Source organism: Etheostoma cragini, chromosome 11 (genome assembly GCF_013103735.1).
Source record: "Etheostoma cragini isolate CJK2018 chromosome 11, CSU_Ecrag_1.0, whole genome shotgun sequence".
Taxonomy (NCBI): domain Eukaryota; kingdom Metazoa; phylum Chordata; class Actinopteri; order Perciformes; family Percidae; genus Etheostoma; species Etheostoma cragini.
In genome coordinates, this window is record NC_048417.1 from 14,738,603 (window position 1) to 14,754,027 (window position 15,425).

At 40.0% G+C, this 15,425-nt stretch overlaps 2 protein-coding genes across 4 annotated transcripts in view; both read right to left on the reverse strand.

Annotated features, from left to right (window-relative positions):
* Positions 1–720: 720 nt before the first annotated feature.
* cdca7a (cell division cycle associated 7a) lies at positions 721–5,022 on the reverse strand. Its single transcript, XM_034885084.1, has 10 exons — positions 4,870–5,022; positions 3,813–3,953; positions 3,577–3,702; positions 3,284–3,484; positions 3,092–3,169; positions 2,816–3,007; positions 2,585–2,713; positions 2,336–2,485; positions 2,111–2,247; positions 721–2,016 (listed from the first exon to the last, which is right to left on the reverse strand). Exons 1-10 carry the CDS (start codon positions 4,888–4,890, stop codon positions 1,983–1,985), a joined length of 1,209 nt encoding a protein of 402 aa, XP_034740975.1. The 5' UTR covers positions 4,891–5,022; the 3' UTR covers positions 721–1,982.
* Positions 5,023–6,220: 1,198 nt separating this feature from the next.
* Positions 6,221–15,425, reverse strand: part of zak (sterile alpha motif and leucine zipper containing kinase AZK) — a 30,068-nt gene continuing 20,863 nt past the window's right edge. Inside the window, exons 11-20 of one of the 3 annotated variants that reach the window (XM_034885026.1) lie at positions 14,088–14,223; positions 10,704–10,748; positions 10,588–10,618; positions 10,345–10,484; positions 10,148–10,210; positions 9,969–10,058; positions 7,897–8,013; positions 7,673–7,747; positions 7,357–7,507; positions 6,221–7,172 (exon numbers count right to left, since the gene is read on the reverse strand). In XM_034885026.1, the coding sequence (XP_034740917.1) occupies positions 6,451–7,172; positions 7,357–7,507; positions 7,673–7,747; positions 7,897–8,013; positions 9,969–10,058; positions 10,148–10,210; positions 10,345–10,484; positions 10,588–10,618; positions 10,704–10,748; positions 14,088–14,223 (1,570 nt within the window). In that variant the 3' untranslated portion in view covers positions 6,221–6,450. Of the gene's footprint in view, positions 7,173–7,356; positions 7,508–7,672; positions 7,748–7,896; positions 8,014–9,968; positions 10,059–10,147; positions 10,211–10,344; positions 10,485–10,587; positions 10,619–10,703; positions 10,749–11,795; positions 13,290–14,087; positions 14,224–15,425 lie in introns of those variants that run through there. The other 2 variants (XM_034885028.1, XM_034885029.1) reach the window with 2 other exon arrangements.

The window sequence follows — 15,425 nt, forward strand, 5'->3', positions numbered from 1 at the left end:
ACAATACTATGACTTTTTACGACATACAATACAATGACTTTATCACTTTTTTTGACAAACTATACTACCATTATTTTTCGAAAATTGACAAACTATACTACCATTATTTTTCAAAAATTCTATACTTTGACTTTGTCGCCATACTATGCTTTGACTTTTTTTACACACCATACTATGACTTCTTAAAAACTGTACTGCAGATGGTAACTTGGGTACTAATTTAACTTCCATCCAATATTTAAATGCTGAAGCAATCCGATCAACAGAATAACCATTTTGTTTTTTTGTGTTAGTCTTGGAAAAAGCCAAACATGAAAAAGTTTCCAATTTATCAATTGTGAACTTTAAATAGTCAATTTATCAAATGTTATTTGTAATTTGTTTGTGTAATACTTTGAGCTTGTTGTTGCTATTGTAAATTGTAATTATTTGGCCCATTCAAGGCACAGAAAGTTCAGTCACAGGACCATACAAGGGAAGTGTCAAGTTTTTTGTCAGATTAAGTTAGTTTTACCCTCTTAAGGAATGCAATATCACTATAAACAAAGAAATGTAGCATGCTATTTGTGGTGGAAAGGTTAATAAACATCTTCACTCTCCTTAAGATCTCCAATCACCAGCAGTATTTGGGATTTCTCCTACACGTTTTAATAACAGTAATTACCGCTGCCACTGTCTGGATCGAGTGATGGTCAAGTCAAAGGAAACTGATAACATGACTTTGCAGTGATAAATGCTTTAATAAAAATGGGTAGCTAACCAAATGAACACAAAGCAAACATCACTAGAACATACAGTATATTCCCATGAACCGGTCAGCATTATTTGTGCCGTCAGTGCCTGATCAACACAAGCAGCAGTAATATAAACTCCACCTGCCATTACGCTGAAGAGGAAGAAATCCAACCGTTGATTATTTTTTGAAACAGTATCATATAATCAGTGTGTCCCGGTGCAGGTCGAATGAAGTACATTTCAAAGATGAGCGACACAAAGGTTAATTCCATGTCATTTCGCGTAGAGAATCGCACTTCTGAACAGAAAATGCAGGCCATAACTCTATTGCCACTTCAGTGGCACCTTCAACCATTCCTACTTAACAGTGTAAGGCAGAAAATGAGCCAAAGAGACTGGAGCAGAGCGAGAATGTGCTTTAACAGGATAAAATGATTTACAGGTATGAGATTCCCATTAGAGTGTGCTAATTGTTTCCACACCATTAGTGACAGTTATCTAATGAAGGATATTTAACCAGGCGCTGTAGTATATCACATAGTTCCTTTCGGTTTAGAAGTGAGAGGCAGTGGACCCCAGAGTCTACGCTCTTTCCACCTGCCCTCAGATGCAGTATGCAGCTCATTCGACCTCTTCTACAGGACACCCCAACCAAAGCAAATATTTTGTTTTGGTTTTACATTTACACTTTCAGCAGACTTACAAAAGGTTAGCCAACTTGTAAAAACACAAGCATAAACTAGAAAAAAAAGGCACTGATGAATCCCTTGGAGGCCAATTTCTGTCAGAGTAGACAGTGTTAAATCTGTACATTTAAAACAATGTAAAATACAGTAAATCTAATCAAGCCTGACTTTGCAGCATGGAGGATGATACAGCTATAAAAGGGATTTCATTTTTCCATGCTAGGAGAATATGTACATCAATTGTCTTAAAAACATACACATAAGATCATAGAAGTATGTTTGGAAGTCAACAATTTAAGGTTGAGAAATTGTTCTAAACATGTTTTTTGTCCACAACAAACAGACCAAGCAGGAAAATATGTTACACAAAAACAAAGCATCCAGCTGCATGTGCCTCTTCCAGATGTCAGCTAATGCTAAACATTTTTGAAATTTCATAAACAGGAACAACAATAAGCATTGTGTTATAATGCTTGAAACACCATGAACAATATTTGGACTCTGGGTAGGTAAAAATAGTCACAGAGCAGGTCAGTCAGGTCCAGCTCCTTTCTCCACACTTCACTCGATGATTTCTTCCATCTCCTTTTTCAAACTGCAATGAAGATTAGACAATCACCGTGTTAAAATCCGGCATTTACAGTATGTCTAAAACAACAACACACACACACTTGTAATGCTCCAGTTACCTTTTAAGGTAGGAGTGCACATTATCAAATCCATGATATTTAGCCAGGTACACCAACACTCCTGTAGCACAGCGACCGTCTCGGGCCCGACAGAAGCTGCAGTTACAGATCCCTCTGCATGGCGGGCACTGCCACTCCTACCAGGAACAATGATTAAGAAGTCAGTCAGGGTCGCCCAACACACCTACGATCAAATGTGAAACCTTGTACAATTTAGGTACTCACTGGATTCAGCAGAGCATCACGGACCTCCTCTCCATAACGGTTACGGAGACAAGGGCCGCAGAACTGACCCCTCACCCCCACACACTCTGGATTACGGCAGTTGGTTTTGGCGTCGATGGTTTTCTGGCGGCACTGGTGGCAAGTGGACCCCTTCATATAAGAGAAACATGTTAATTGTCAGGCAAAGAGCTCCACTAGCAGATGCAGCCAATCAAATCCTTTCAGCATTGCAGTTACTGTGGGACCTACAGTGGAGCTGTTGTAGACTTTGTCCCGCACATTGTGGCAGATGCTCTGGAGCTCCGCCTCCGTGATGTCATCCACAGGCCGCACTACATGAGGGATGGCCTTGGTACTGTTGAAGATACGACGACGGGGCTGCACATGAAATAAATGTAATTAATGCCTGTACCTTATATTGAAGAGGATGGGCTGCAACGTGAACGATAAAGAGACATCCAGACTGTTTGTGCAACTTACAGGCTCATCATAGTCCTCACTGTAGCCGCTTTTGCGAACCAGACTAAACTTGTCCTCGGGCTCTTCCTCTGGAGTTGGGCTGGGGGGTCCGTCCACCAGTGAGCGGGACCGCGTGTGGGGACGAGACAAACGCTCTGGGTTTCTCCTACAAGCTCTTGGAGTTCCCATTGCCCGTCGAGGTGCTTGTTGAGGCTAAAGTTCAAATAGTACCAATTAATACAGAGCACTGACAAAGCTCTATGGTGAGATGTGTAATAAATAGTCTGGTGAAATTACCGTAGTGGATGCAGACATTGCCATTCGTCTTGGGAAGAGTCCGGGCACCTTGTTCAGTTCTGCCATGAGCTTTTGCAGCTAAAAAAAATAAAATTATGAATGGACATACAAGGTACAGTAAAAGTGGAGGCTGTTCTAGTCAAAGTTCAGTTTAAAGCACTAAATGCTGTAAATAATTAGAGCAAGTTGTACCATTTCTTTGTTCTCCTTAATATTCAGAGCTCTCTTGTGCATGAAGTTCTCCTCTTCCTCAGAGTCGGAGTCTTCTACTTTAATTTGAGGGAACGGTTCGGACGCAGGCCTCTTTTTGCCTGTCTTCTTGTTGGGGAATGGCATGGCAACCTTCAAGACGGTGGACCTGCGGCCACGTCTCCGAGGTTCAGAGTCTACTTTCTAAGAGAAAGTAGAATTAATGATTAGACGAAACTTTCGTGGTTTCTGATGAAGTTCTTAATGTTCCAATTGTATGTCTTCTAAGAACGTACCATGGCTTTCATCTGACTGTTGATCTCACTCTCCTCAAACCCGCTGCATGTATCCTCCTCTGATGAAGTCTTAAACATCTTTGGTTTCTCTGCCATCCTCTGCCTCGTCTGTCTTAAGCTGTTCCTCTAAACAGAAACAACAGAGTTGCAAATGGATTTGCAAAGACCCCACACGTTCACGACCATTTTACAGCAATAGGAAGACTTTTTATTTATTTTAGAGATTTTATCGTTACCGTATTTGCAAAGCCTCCATCAGAGCCAAAGCTATCACAGCTGTCATCAGAGGAAGAAGAGGAAGTCTCCATGGGAACCAGAGGGACAGTGCGGAAGCTCCTTAAACTCATCCTGGTGTATGGAGCCTGTGCTGCCAGTTTCTGTAAAGGATAACAGAAGTTAAGAAACCATGAGCTTTTTTTATAGCCCAGCTACAAAAGCGCACAGGAAGGTTTGTGTCAACACAGCTCAAACTTAATTGTTAACTCTCCACCTGAGGATACCAGGGGACTGATCGCCCTGGGAACTGTGTGGACATCCCAGTAACCAATCTGGGTGTGCTACAATTATAGGAACCAAGTTCTGAATTAACATTTACATAACTAACAGTTGGGTTTCTTCAAGTGATCTTACTCTCTAGGCATGAAAAGGTTTATGGTAAGTTACTAGTAACTATTCATTGTCAATTCATTTTTGGTGTAATCATTTGTTCTATCCAATAAAAACGTTTTTTAACGTCTAAAGCCCAAGTTGACATGTCCACGGTGCTTGTTTTGTCTAAAATAATATTCTGTATAACTCTACAATATAAGCTTAAAACCACCGGATATTAGGGTTTTAATGTTTAAAAAGACGAACGTTACTTATTTTTGTTTTGGTTGCACCTTTACTTAAATAAAAGTTAATAGAATAACACTAATGTTCAGATCAAGCTATGGGACACACCCCTGTTGTAAACCTAACGTCAACCAAATGTAACGTAAAGATAGGTCATGTTAACTGGATCGTGCATATTAACATGCTAGCATTAAAGTTAAGTTAACGTTGTACTTCCTCAACTTCGTTAACTTTGAGTTATTTGCCCAACCTTTTAATCCTCGATTTGATCATGTTGCGAGCCAGTGAACTTTGAAACGATGAATAAGTTAGCAAACCATTCAAGGAAAAGTATGATTTAAATGGTAACCTACCTATTGCAAATGGATTATAACAGGATGTTAATTATCGAAAGGATAACAAAACGCGATATTGCTGATAATGGTGCAAGTTAAGAAATAGTTAGGCTGCTTTTCGTACCTTGGAGCGGGTGGATGGCATTTTTCTTTTAACTATCTTCGCACATAAACAGCGATAGAAACACACCGTGCAGCAGCTCAGCCGAGAACAATCAGATCCTGCAGCGGCAGGCAGTTCCCACTCTGTTCATTTCCCGCGCCACCGGAAAGTCCTGAAAGATATATAAAATGTCGTCGCGTAGTAACACATTTAATACGCTTTTTGTAAGACGTGGAAGGAATAATTCATAAGGGAAATTCGTAATTAAGATTTTAACATGCGTCCAATCTTTCTTAAGATAATATATCGTCACACACGTATTTATGTAGGATACATTTAAGGAATGAGAGCGGTGCATCTTCCATGTACTTTTCCGTGGCGCGAATTTTTTATTTGTGAATTTGCATGCAAGGCGGGTAAACTGTTGAGTTCTGTCCAACTTTGCAACTACTAAAGAGAACACATTTTAAAAGTTCATTTATTTTTCAGACTAAAGTTAAGTAGTCATTTTCCCTTTATAGTAGATGGGGCATAGTGAGAAAATATTCGACAGTTTGTTTACACTTAATAAAAATACTAATGTTTCAGTTACACTTTATGTTGGTTAGTTGATAAAGGAACTAAATGATGATGTATGGCAAAGTGAAAAAGAAGATATGGGAATTGAATTTATTAAAACTCAACAAAAGGGACTTATAATACAAGATAGCTCTAAAGACTGGAAACAAATACAGGGTGACATAAACAGAAGGATGTTGATGTGGCTGAAGCAAATAGCAGCAAATTTGCACATTGCGGGTTTATAAAGTTTACTTTTACCTTATACTATGTCCCATATTATATGATTATGTTGATGTGTTGGTGCTTTAGTGCATTATATACTATATTTTTATTATTAATTATAATAATTAGTAATTGTTTTTTGAATTCCTCTTGTATATATATTTGTAACTTATATTCTTATTTTAGTTAGATAACCCTCTGATTAGTAATTTTTAACTTTCTATATTTATATGTACACCTACTTTTGTCCTTGTGCTGCGGCTGCCGCTACAACAATTTCCCCACTGGGGATCAATAAAGGCAAACCGTATCTTATCTTATATGTCCATTGTCAAACAATGGAATCAGATGACCATGTTATATTTCAAAAATTCTCCACAGGAAAAGACATACCAAAGAGGCAACTCAGAAATTATGAATTTGAAGAAATGAACATTATATAATATGTATTATATATGTATATATATTATGGGTAAGAGTGTTATAACAGTTTATTTTAGTACTTGAGAGAAGCTGGGCTGATAAATAAAATTAAATAAATGATGCAACCATAACGCATAACGTGAAGGAAGGAAGTGAAGAACAAGAATGATTTTTCCATTCTTATAATAATAAAAATAATAAAGCATTTATATTAACCTGACAGCAGCGGGTTTAAAAAAACAACAACCTTGTGTTCATTCACATACACATCATAGGCATCAGTGTGATTCTTTTAAAACAAGCAGTTCATTTTTTAGCATGTAAGCAGACATAATTCCTAATGTAAAAACCTTTTCAGCGCATGTTAGGAAGCTGTCAGTTCTTGTGTGACCCACATTAAGTTCTTCCACCAACAATGCGGCCTCCCTTGCCCCCTTTCCTCTGTCGACCTCTGACTTGTTTATTTTCCTGACGTGGTAATCTTTTCTGTCGCTCCACTTTGATCCACCCTCCATCGCTGGCTTTGGCCCCTTCCTTCTCCTCACTGCGGTTTTCTGTCACAGACAATATACCTGGTATCGTGGAGGGGCGGTTCTGTGGTGTCAAACTGTAACTGTTGGACCATGGCCTTGCTGGCTGTCGTGAGGTTTTGCTGGTTTTATTATTAATATAGTTACCCCTAGTATTGGTCCATGCATGCCCCCTACCCTGCCCCCCTCCCACAGCTAATGTGTTGCCCAAGTAGCGGTTTCTGTGGTGGTCATGCACTGCACCAGCACTGAGCGGGCGCTCTCGCTCCCTCTCTGAGGCGCTCTCTGACGTAGTGCTGGAGGGGCTGCTGCCCTTTGACCCAAGATAAAGTGAGGAGAGTTTGGCCGACAGGCTGGTAGTTGGCGAGGAGCTGCGTGAGTCAATCCAAGGAGTTCCATGGGCACGGTTTGGAGAGCGACGCACAGCTGCAGCATAAGAAAACCCATGGCTTTCGTGTGCAGACAGGAACTGAGACAGAGTGCAGGCATCAGAGCTAGTGAAGGCAGTCAGAGCAGCAGTCGTCTGCAGGGATTTCTGGTTCATCAACTGCCTCTGCTTTACATCCCACATCCATGTGGGATCAATATCTAAGAAGGAAGATATGCATTGAAAAAATAGGAGCATAGTCTGTGTTCAATACTTCAATACTGTTAAATATTTTTGTGATATGTTGAAATGAGGAAATTCAACAGCTACAATCTTTAATTGTCCAGCAGTGAAGAGTTGCTTTGGCACTCTTTTGTTTAAAAAAACTATAAGTAAAACGATTACCAGCACTAGACTTGTCCATGGGGCTCCAGTCGATGTTAGCTGGTGTTGTTTCGATGACCAGCTCCACAGTCTTGATCTCGTCTTGGCCACCACTGTGACTCCCCATTACTGGACAGCTGTGTCTGGTAGCCTTTGGTGACTTGACATCATTCTGAAGTGTGAAGTCAAAGGAGAATATAAGGAATTTTCCTCTTAAAAAATATGTATCCTTGTCGCACAAGGTTCTGTGATTGCAGTTGATGCATTTTCAAATAGCTGACGAGTATATTTTTCTTTGTTTTGTGAGGTGCCTCCCACAGCTGCTGAAATGACTCACCTCATAATTGACTGTGTAGTCCACTTTCTGGTCCTGCAGTAATCCAACAATCCATTTGTCCATCACAAAAGGTGGCTGCATTAAAATGACATTAGTTCATGAATAAATCTGACTATGGCAACAACAACACAAAAATATAACAGATAACATGCAACAAATCAGAAACATAGACAACATTTACAATTGATTGAAACATAAGTGGTCATGTGTGTTTCTGACAACACCTTAGTCATCCGCAGGATTTCCACATCCTGTCGGTTGGCATTGAAGATGACTTCTTTGATATAGGTTACTGCAACGTCATCTCCATCAAGTTCCATGTACATTTTCCATTTGCAGTCCTTGAAAGGAAAAAGATAATGGTGAGATAGTGTAGGTCTGGTCTGGTACACTCAGAAACAACATCTGATTACACAGAAAAGTTTATAATTGCAGTTCTGTGTGGAGTCACTCTTGTATATAAACCAACAGCACAACCTAGAGGTAGTTTAAAGGTAGTGGGAAACTATTGGCCACAGCACCTCTTATTGTGGGGGGAGGACAGAAATTATAACATAAAAATATTATAAATAAATTGCAAGGACACGAAAAACAAGAAATCATATAAAATTCAATTAGTGTGCAATATCTAAAGCCCAGTGTAACACCTTATTTAGAAAACAGATTTTAATGGAAATCATTACTATACTAATGCCTCAACATTGCAGTGAGATTAGTCATATTTCATGCAATGACAACAGTAGCTAATATTGTTATATAGACATTGTAAATTCCTAGTCAAACACTTTATGTTATTCTCTGTGGGATCCAAGATTAATTCCTTGGAGCAGGAATCTGTTCAATTTAAGGTGATGTAGGTGAAGGTTTTTCCTCATGACTTGCTGCATGCGGCACACATCAAATCCTCACTAGGAGGCACACATCTCAATTCCCCAGCTCTCTTCTCCTGCATACTGAATGCTGACGGAGCAGTAATGATTCTGCCAATCCCCAAAAGCTGGCCCTGAAGCCACAGGTCACCGCTTAACCACACAGGGTTTATGGCACAGGCCAATTCATTGTGTAGTGATCACAGAGAAAGACATCAGAGGAATGGCACTAACATACTCGTCTGAGAAGCCTTCGCCCTCTCCTGCATCGTCCCCAGGGGCTGGAAACAGCTCAAAGGGGAAGCTTCAGCAAGCCTCTGGCTCAGAAACACACCATGGCCCCGCGCTGGCCTGTTGTCGGCACTGGACGGTTGCACCGGGGCTCCCAGGTCCATGCTAGTCTAATCACTCCAGCAGAAACAATGTCTGGTAATGATGCCTTGGACCCGAGTGCGTCTAATGACAACTCATACATAATTCAGCACCTTTCACTTGGCTGCACGGTGATATCCTCATTAGTAGGGGACCCTCAGTGGCTGTCAGATGGTGGCCGCACAATCGCAGGCCCTCATTTTGTCTTTGAGAAGTGCAGCTGCTTCCATGACATCGCCAGCAAAGACGGGCAAAGAAAAAAATGCAATGCGGGTTTGTTTTATTTAGTGCAAAAAACCTTCCAGTTTGTAAAAACAAGGCTGACACAGAACCTGACACCAGGCAGGGGAAAATAATTAGCTCTCATTTTCTCAGCCTCCTGTTTCCTTCTCCCTGCTGTGTTTTCTACCCACTAAACCACCACATGTCAGAAGAAATGGGAGGCAATTAGCAGGCTCGTTTCAGCCCTGCCGAACACACTGAAAGAGGACTATTTATGATGGGACAATGAACAGCTGAAAGATTAAATAACGTTTGCCTTTTAAAAAGAAAATGACTTCTGGCTTAATGGGCTATTTTTGATTAAATTGAAACAGCAAGTGAAGAGCCACCCTTTCTCCACAGTTTGAGATCCTAACAAAGGGCTGTGAGCAAGTCGAGGTGGATGTGGTACATGGTTGAGAATGAAATGTTTATTTATCTGGTTTTATGCATGTCTAGTGATGCTTTCACTGGTCAGTATAACAGCCATCATCATGAATTCTCAGAACAAAGCTTCAGTGCAGGAAGGCTGATTCAATCATGGCAAAAACATGATTCTGTACATCCATCTATTTAGAACGGAACGATTATTAACAAATGTATAAAAGATGTTAACAATTAATAATCAAAGCAGATACAACATGTATATGTGATTGTCCTCAAGGAGGTGGGGGTTATTTTCAAATACAAACACAATTTTTATTTTAACTCTAAGTTGTGTGTGTGTGTGTACACGTGTGCATGCGTGCGTGTGTCCTTTGCGTGCGTACATGCATGCGTGCGTACACACTTACAGATTTCCCAGTTCCTGGTTTCCAGTGATACCCAAACACTAGCTCCAGATTGACAGTTTTACTCTTTTGCACCTCCTTTTCCAGCTCATCCTGGGTAGAAAAGGGAGTTTAGGCCCCAAAGATGCACAGAAAAACAAAAAAAACAACTCTAACTGAAGATAAAGAAGAAACGTTTATACCTTCAACAGAGGTGGGAAGTGGACAAACCCGAGGTACTCATTTGTTAGCTTTTCAATTTCTCCCTGCCAAAGAGAAAATTTGAGATTGGTTGTTACTCCAAATATCAACAAGCAATGATCACACCCTGTGAAGTATGTATGGATTATAAGAAATAAGACAGTTGTCGTTAATGGATGCCTGATGAACTGTGCCTTGCCTTGAGGTGCATGACGTGACCTTTGGATTTTACCCCCATGTCCCGCATGTCGTTTTCTGTGAGTAATAGCAACCTCTGTCCAGTAATGTGATTTTCTTTAAACAGGTCAGCATACAGTTGCATGCCACATGGACCCTCTCCTGAGACAGAAAAAGATGCACTCGGTTTTTACAGTTTAACAGGTCCCAAATAAAGAGTCTGAGGATGCTAAAGTCGGAATAAAGATACATCAAATGAACAAACCTGCGCCAAATATTTGCTGCATCCAGAAATACTAAAGGGATAAAATGGAAATCTATTAGTTTTATTGTAATAGTATGTGAATATCCTAGTTATGAGGTAAATACAATGATACTGACCACATGCTCCTCTGTCCATGTATAGATGTCAAGGGTGGGCAGCAACTGCATAAAAACAAGATAAGTAAAAGTAACAGCAATAGAATATAGATGAGTACACACAGTATGAAACATGTGTGCATTCATGACCGACAAAGTTTAAAGTAAAAATCACAAGTAAATGTTGTAGATTTGACTTAACTAAATGTTATTAAAATGGAAAATAGCCATGTTTTCCATGTTTTGCGAAGCCATTACTTTCCGGTTATTGTGTTTTGCGATTAAGACGACTTGCTTCTAATGGTGTATATCAAAACGAAATGTCCATCTGACTGATCTAACGTGATCTGTTTGAAAGATAAATCATTTATTGCTCATTAAATGTAATCAGGCAGAAACTTGCCAGCCAAAATAAAGATGTCATCATTGTGATCATGAGACTGGTGTGTAATGACAGAAATAATGCAATGGAAAATTGGAGGAAAGAGGACTAAATGAATGAGTAATCCCCCATTCACTGTCTTCTTCCCACGACATCTGATAACAGCTCAGATTATGAGCTGAATGCCGGTCTCAAAAGACAGTCGCTGCCATACATTTCAATGCAGCCCGCCGCCCCATAAAGCCACTCAGCCCTGCAGCATTTTCCGCCTCCTCCAGTGCTGCAGTTCGGAAGTAAACAGATTCAGAAACTCTATGCCACTGCCAAAGTCTCATTGGAGTGACTTAACATCACTTTTCAAGCAGCATATTGAATTTCACAAATGTGCTGCCATGCTTAGTTCTCTCTTAAAATCAAAATGAGAGCACAGTTTTTGTGTTTATGATATGTGTGTGTGGAATATGCAGGGGGAAAAAAGACTTTGGTTTAGTTCACACAATTCTGCCCCCATGTGGACTAACTGGATGATGGGTAACCAGACCATGAATACTGGGAGTTAAGTATAAAAAGAATATCACAAGAAACAGCTCAACATCAATGGCTAGTGAAGCAATATATTTTACAATCTTATTAAAATGGAATCAGTCTCTCTTCTCTGTTCTGTCTTCTATCATAAAAGGTTTGGCAATAACAGTAGTAATACAACATAATTCTTGTAAAACAGATCGGCAGAGACTTGAAAAAAACTGATTTATTGACAAAACAGTAAAGGGAAATAAGTCACATCAAGCAGATTGTTTGCTATTGGCAAAAGCTTGAGGAGATGACTAACAAGTGTAAAGGGTGAATGTTTCTGAAGTGTCTGGATTTCACACAGGGAAATGTAAATAAGGATAAGAGCCTGTGTTCATTGTTATGTTTTGTCTAGTGTGTATAGGGCTTGATGGCACAGGAGTATAGGCGATGTTTGAATAGGAATATTAGCTCATGCCAGGATGCTAACAAGCAACAACACAGGAATACAGAGGATTACATCCTCAAGAGACTGACTGATTATAACAAGCGAAGGGGACAACTTAATGGGCTATGCTCAAGGAAGCATGTCCTTCCCCCAGATGAAGCCTAATAACTAACTGAACACTAATGCTAATACAATTTTCTCTACTGTAAGTGCAGGTCTTGAGGCCAATATTCAGATAGACCATATGGTGGGATACCATATGTAAAACATGTGTACAGTAGGAATATATTCTATTAAAATCTATTTTTTGGTCAAATGTGTGATGTCGGATTAAGGCATTTTAGTACAGAAATCTTGTCATTATTAATTATTTTTTCTGAATTTCAAAAACCTTTTTAGGCCTAAGAAACAAGCTTGTCTTAAAATTTGAGAATGAAGCTGACAGTCACACAGCAAAGTCCCTCTCCTGCTGTTTTGAACCTGGGTCAGTCAGAGGTAAAAACATGTACTTTCTCATCCTGGTAAGAGACTACGTCTCAACAACTGCACTCCACTACATCCAGAACAAATTGGCCAATCTTAATGTCAGCAAAATGTCACTTCATCATAAAAGCCTGGCCTTCTCTAAGCAACTGGCTCACGTGGCTCTTTCTTCACAGCATGGCACTATCCAGTACATTAGACATACGCTAAATGGCATCCATAATATCCATAGGTGGAGGGCTACAAATATATTCTGTAATATCTTTACCATTTCTGAACACAACTCAAACAAAACAGAAGATATAGTAAGCCATTCCTGGCGTTTCTAATGATTATTGAAATAATTGAAATAATCATGATTTAACAAGCAATTCATTTCCAAATAGTGCTTCCATAACACCAATAATGCATTAAGTGAGATAACAGTATTTGACAATGAAGCTGTGGCAACACAGAGAGTCGGAGAGCTTTATTCACTGTCTTCAGACCAAGTTAAGAGTCCCATCCCCAGAGTCATGTTGATTTTGTGTCCTTCTCTGACACTGCTTGACATGGAGGAGTTCTGCCTGGCCTGCATGTTGACCTGCATGCCCGAGTGCAGGACAGGCCGACCAAAGTCCAAGGAAAACATGTCCTCAAAGCCCTTCATCATGGACTGCAAATTCACCTCTTCGTTACTGGAGGTTGTGATCTGACATGACATCTGTGAACTGTTTGATTCCTCCGTCTTAGACTGATAGAACGACTTAGCGCTTATCTTTTTTGCCACAGGTAAGAGGAGCTGAGAGGCAGAGACAAGTGGGGAGAGAAGGGACATAGGGGTGAAAGAAAAGAAAAGAGGATAGAAAAGAAAAGAAAAGAAAAGGAAGTAAGTAGTCAGACAAACCACAAAAAAGTGTAAATAAGAAAAGTGGACAAGTTTAACCCAAACCCAAGAAAAAACCCTAGATGGTAAAGGGAAGTTAACAGAACAGAACAATAAGGGGAGGATAGGAACAGAAAGGAAACACAGGACATTTCAGTGTAGGCCTACCTAATTCAAAGGTGTTTAAGTTATCTCTACTATACAAAACTGTGGCATTTGGTCACATGCAGTTTAGAGAAATCAACCACGTTTTGTTCAGAGAAACACAAAGTGCAAACCAGAATATAATCTGTTGTCTCTGGCATGCAAATAATACAATGCAGGGAACAACAGCAAACAGCAAAGCTTAAACTAAAGTTCTGCAACGCTCACAATTCAATTCCCTCTTCATTCACTCTTGATCCTGATCCATATGGACTTGTTAGGCAACCATGCACTACACTGCACATAAGTTAAGAACTGTCAATAATATACTCTGCCCATGATATGCTTTTTCCTTTACTTCTCATTCAACACTTTTTTTATTTTGGTTTCAGTGCTTTCCTATTTCCACATAATGCCAAAGGATGACACTCTCCCAATGTGATTGAGGAAACACGCATGTGAACAGCAGTGTATAAGTGAGGTGCTGCAGCTGGGACCCAATTGAGTTAATGGCAGCTGTCCTGACGGTAAAGGTGGATCAAGGTGGAGAGGAGATAGAGAGGAACTCACCGGACTGTTGGACTGTTCGATGAGTTTGCGCTCCCACATCTTTAGACGGCGCTCTCGCTCCTTCAGCTCCTGCTCTTTGGTACTCAGGTCTCTCTCCAGCTTCTTAAGTCTCTCAAGTGTAGCTTCAATCTCACACCTGCAGTATACAGCACCAGAATACTGTCAACAATTCACCAAATATAGCCACATTCAATTATGTTAAAGGCTGGCAATATTTTTCTTTCTATCAACAAACCCCATGAAAAAAACAAAACCAACAATGTATCAGTCCATCTCTCAATATTTTACTGTTTGTGGCACTCAACCTAAAGCCCATTTCTACCAGTATATGTATATTAAAAACGCTGTCAAACAGGACTACATGGTGCATTTGTTAGGGACAATTCTCAGCTGCATATTAATATATATTTGCAGCTAGAGGCTCTTCCTGCAGTAGGATGGTGTCTGTAGGGTTGACTCAGTAAACCATAGTGCTTGTGTTTGTTGAAATGAAGAAGTGTTTCATCCAATGCAACGTTGTGTGCTCATGTGTTTTAAAAATCCTGTTTCCCCTATTTAATATTTGTATTTATAAGCTTTAATGTTAACAGACATATCACATTAGTATTACTCCATGTTTGTTGTGACTAGGTCATTCCATTAAATATAAACATTTGGCATCTTTGTAAATTTTGGGATTTCCACTACAATCTGGAAAGAAGTTATGTGGGTTTGAACAATGTTTGGCTGCACAGCAGTTGTTTGTAACGAGTAACTCACCGGCAGGTCAGCTGGGTTTAAGATGTTTTAAGGAGCTCTTAGCTTAAGTTTTGTTCTTTAATTAAATTTATTGACAATAAAAAAAATGAAATATCACTAGCCTTATCCTTTAAAAAACCCAGTGTAAAGAACTGAAAATAAGTGAAATAATCACAGTTGGATTACTAGGGAAGTAAGCAGTGAGACATTCTAAAACAAAATCAAATTAAACTGTAAACAACACCAGTGATTCCCTGCAGTCGGAAGGTGATACGTTTGTGTTGGATGCTTTGAATGCCAAGGACAGGACAATGTTCACTTCACGTTGGGAGAAGTTTGTTTTGCCCAGCAGGTGGGGCTGCACAGTGTGTCGTGGAAATCCATGCTGAGCAACAGCCCAACAAAAAGCTAGTTCTCACACTTTGTGTTCATGAACACATGTAGCCCAGGCAGGAAAAGCCCATCCTTACTCTTCTAGTCCCGACCCGCCCTCCAATTCTTCCACCCCCACGCTTCCCACTTTAAACAATTTCCATTCTTGCTCAACTTCCCAAATAATTTGTCCCTTTTCCTCCCATTTCCCCAATAAAGGTTTTGGCA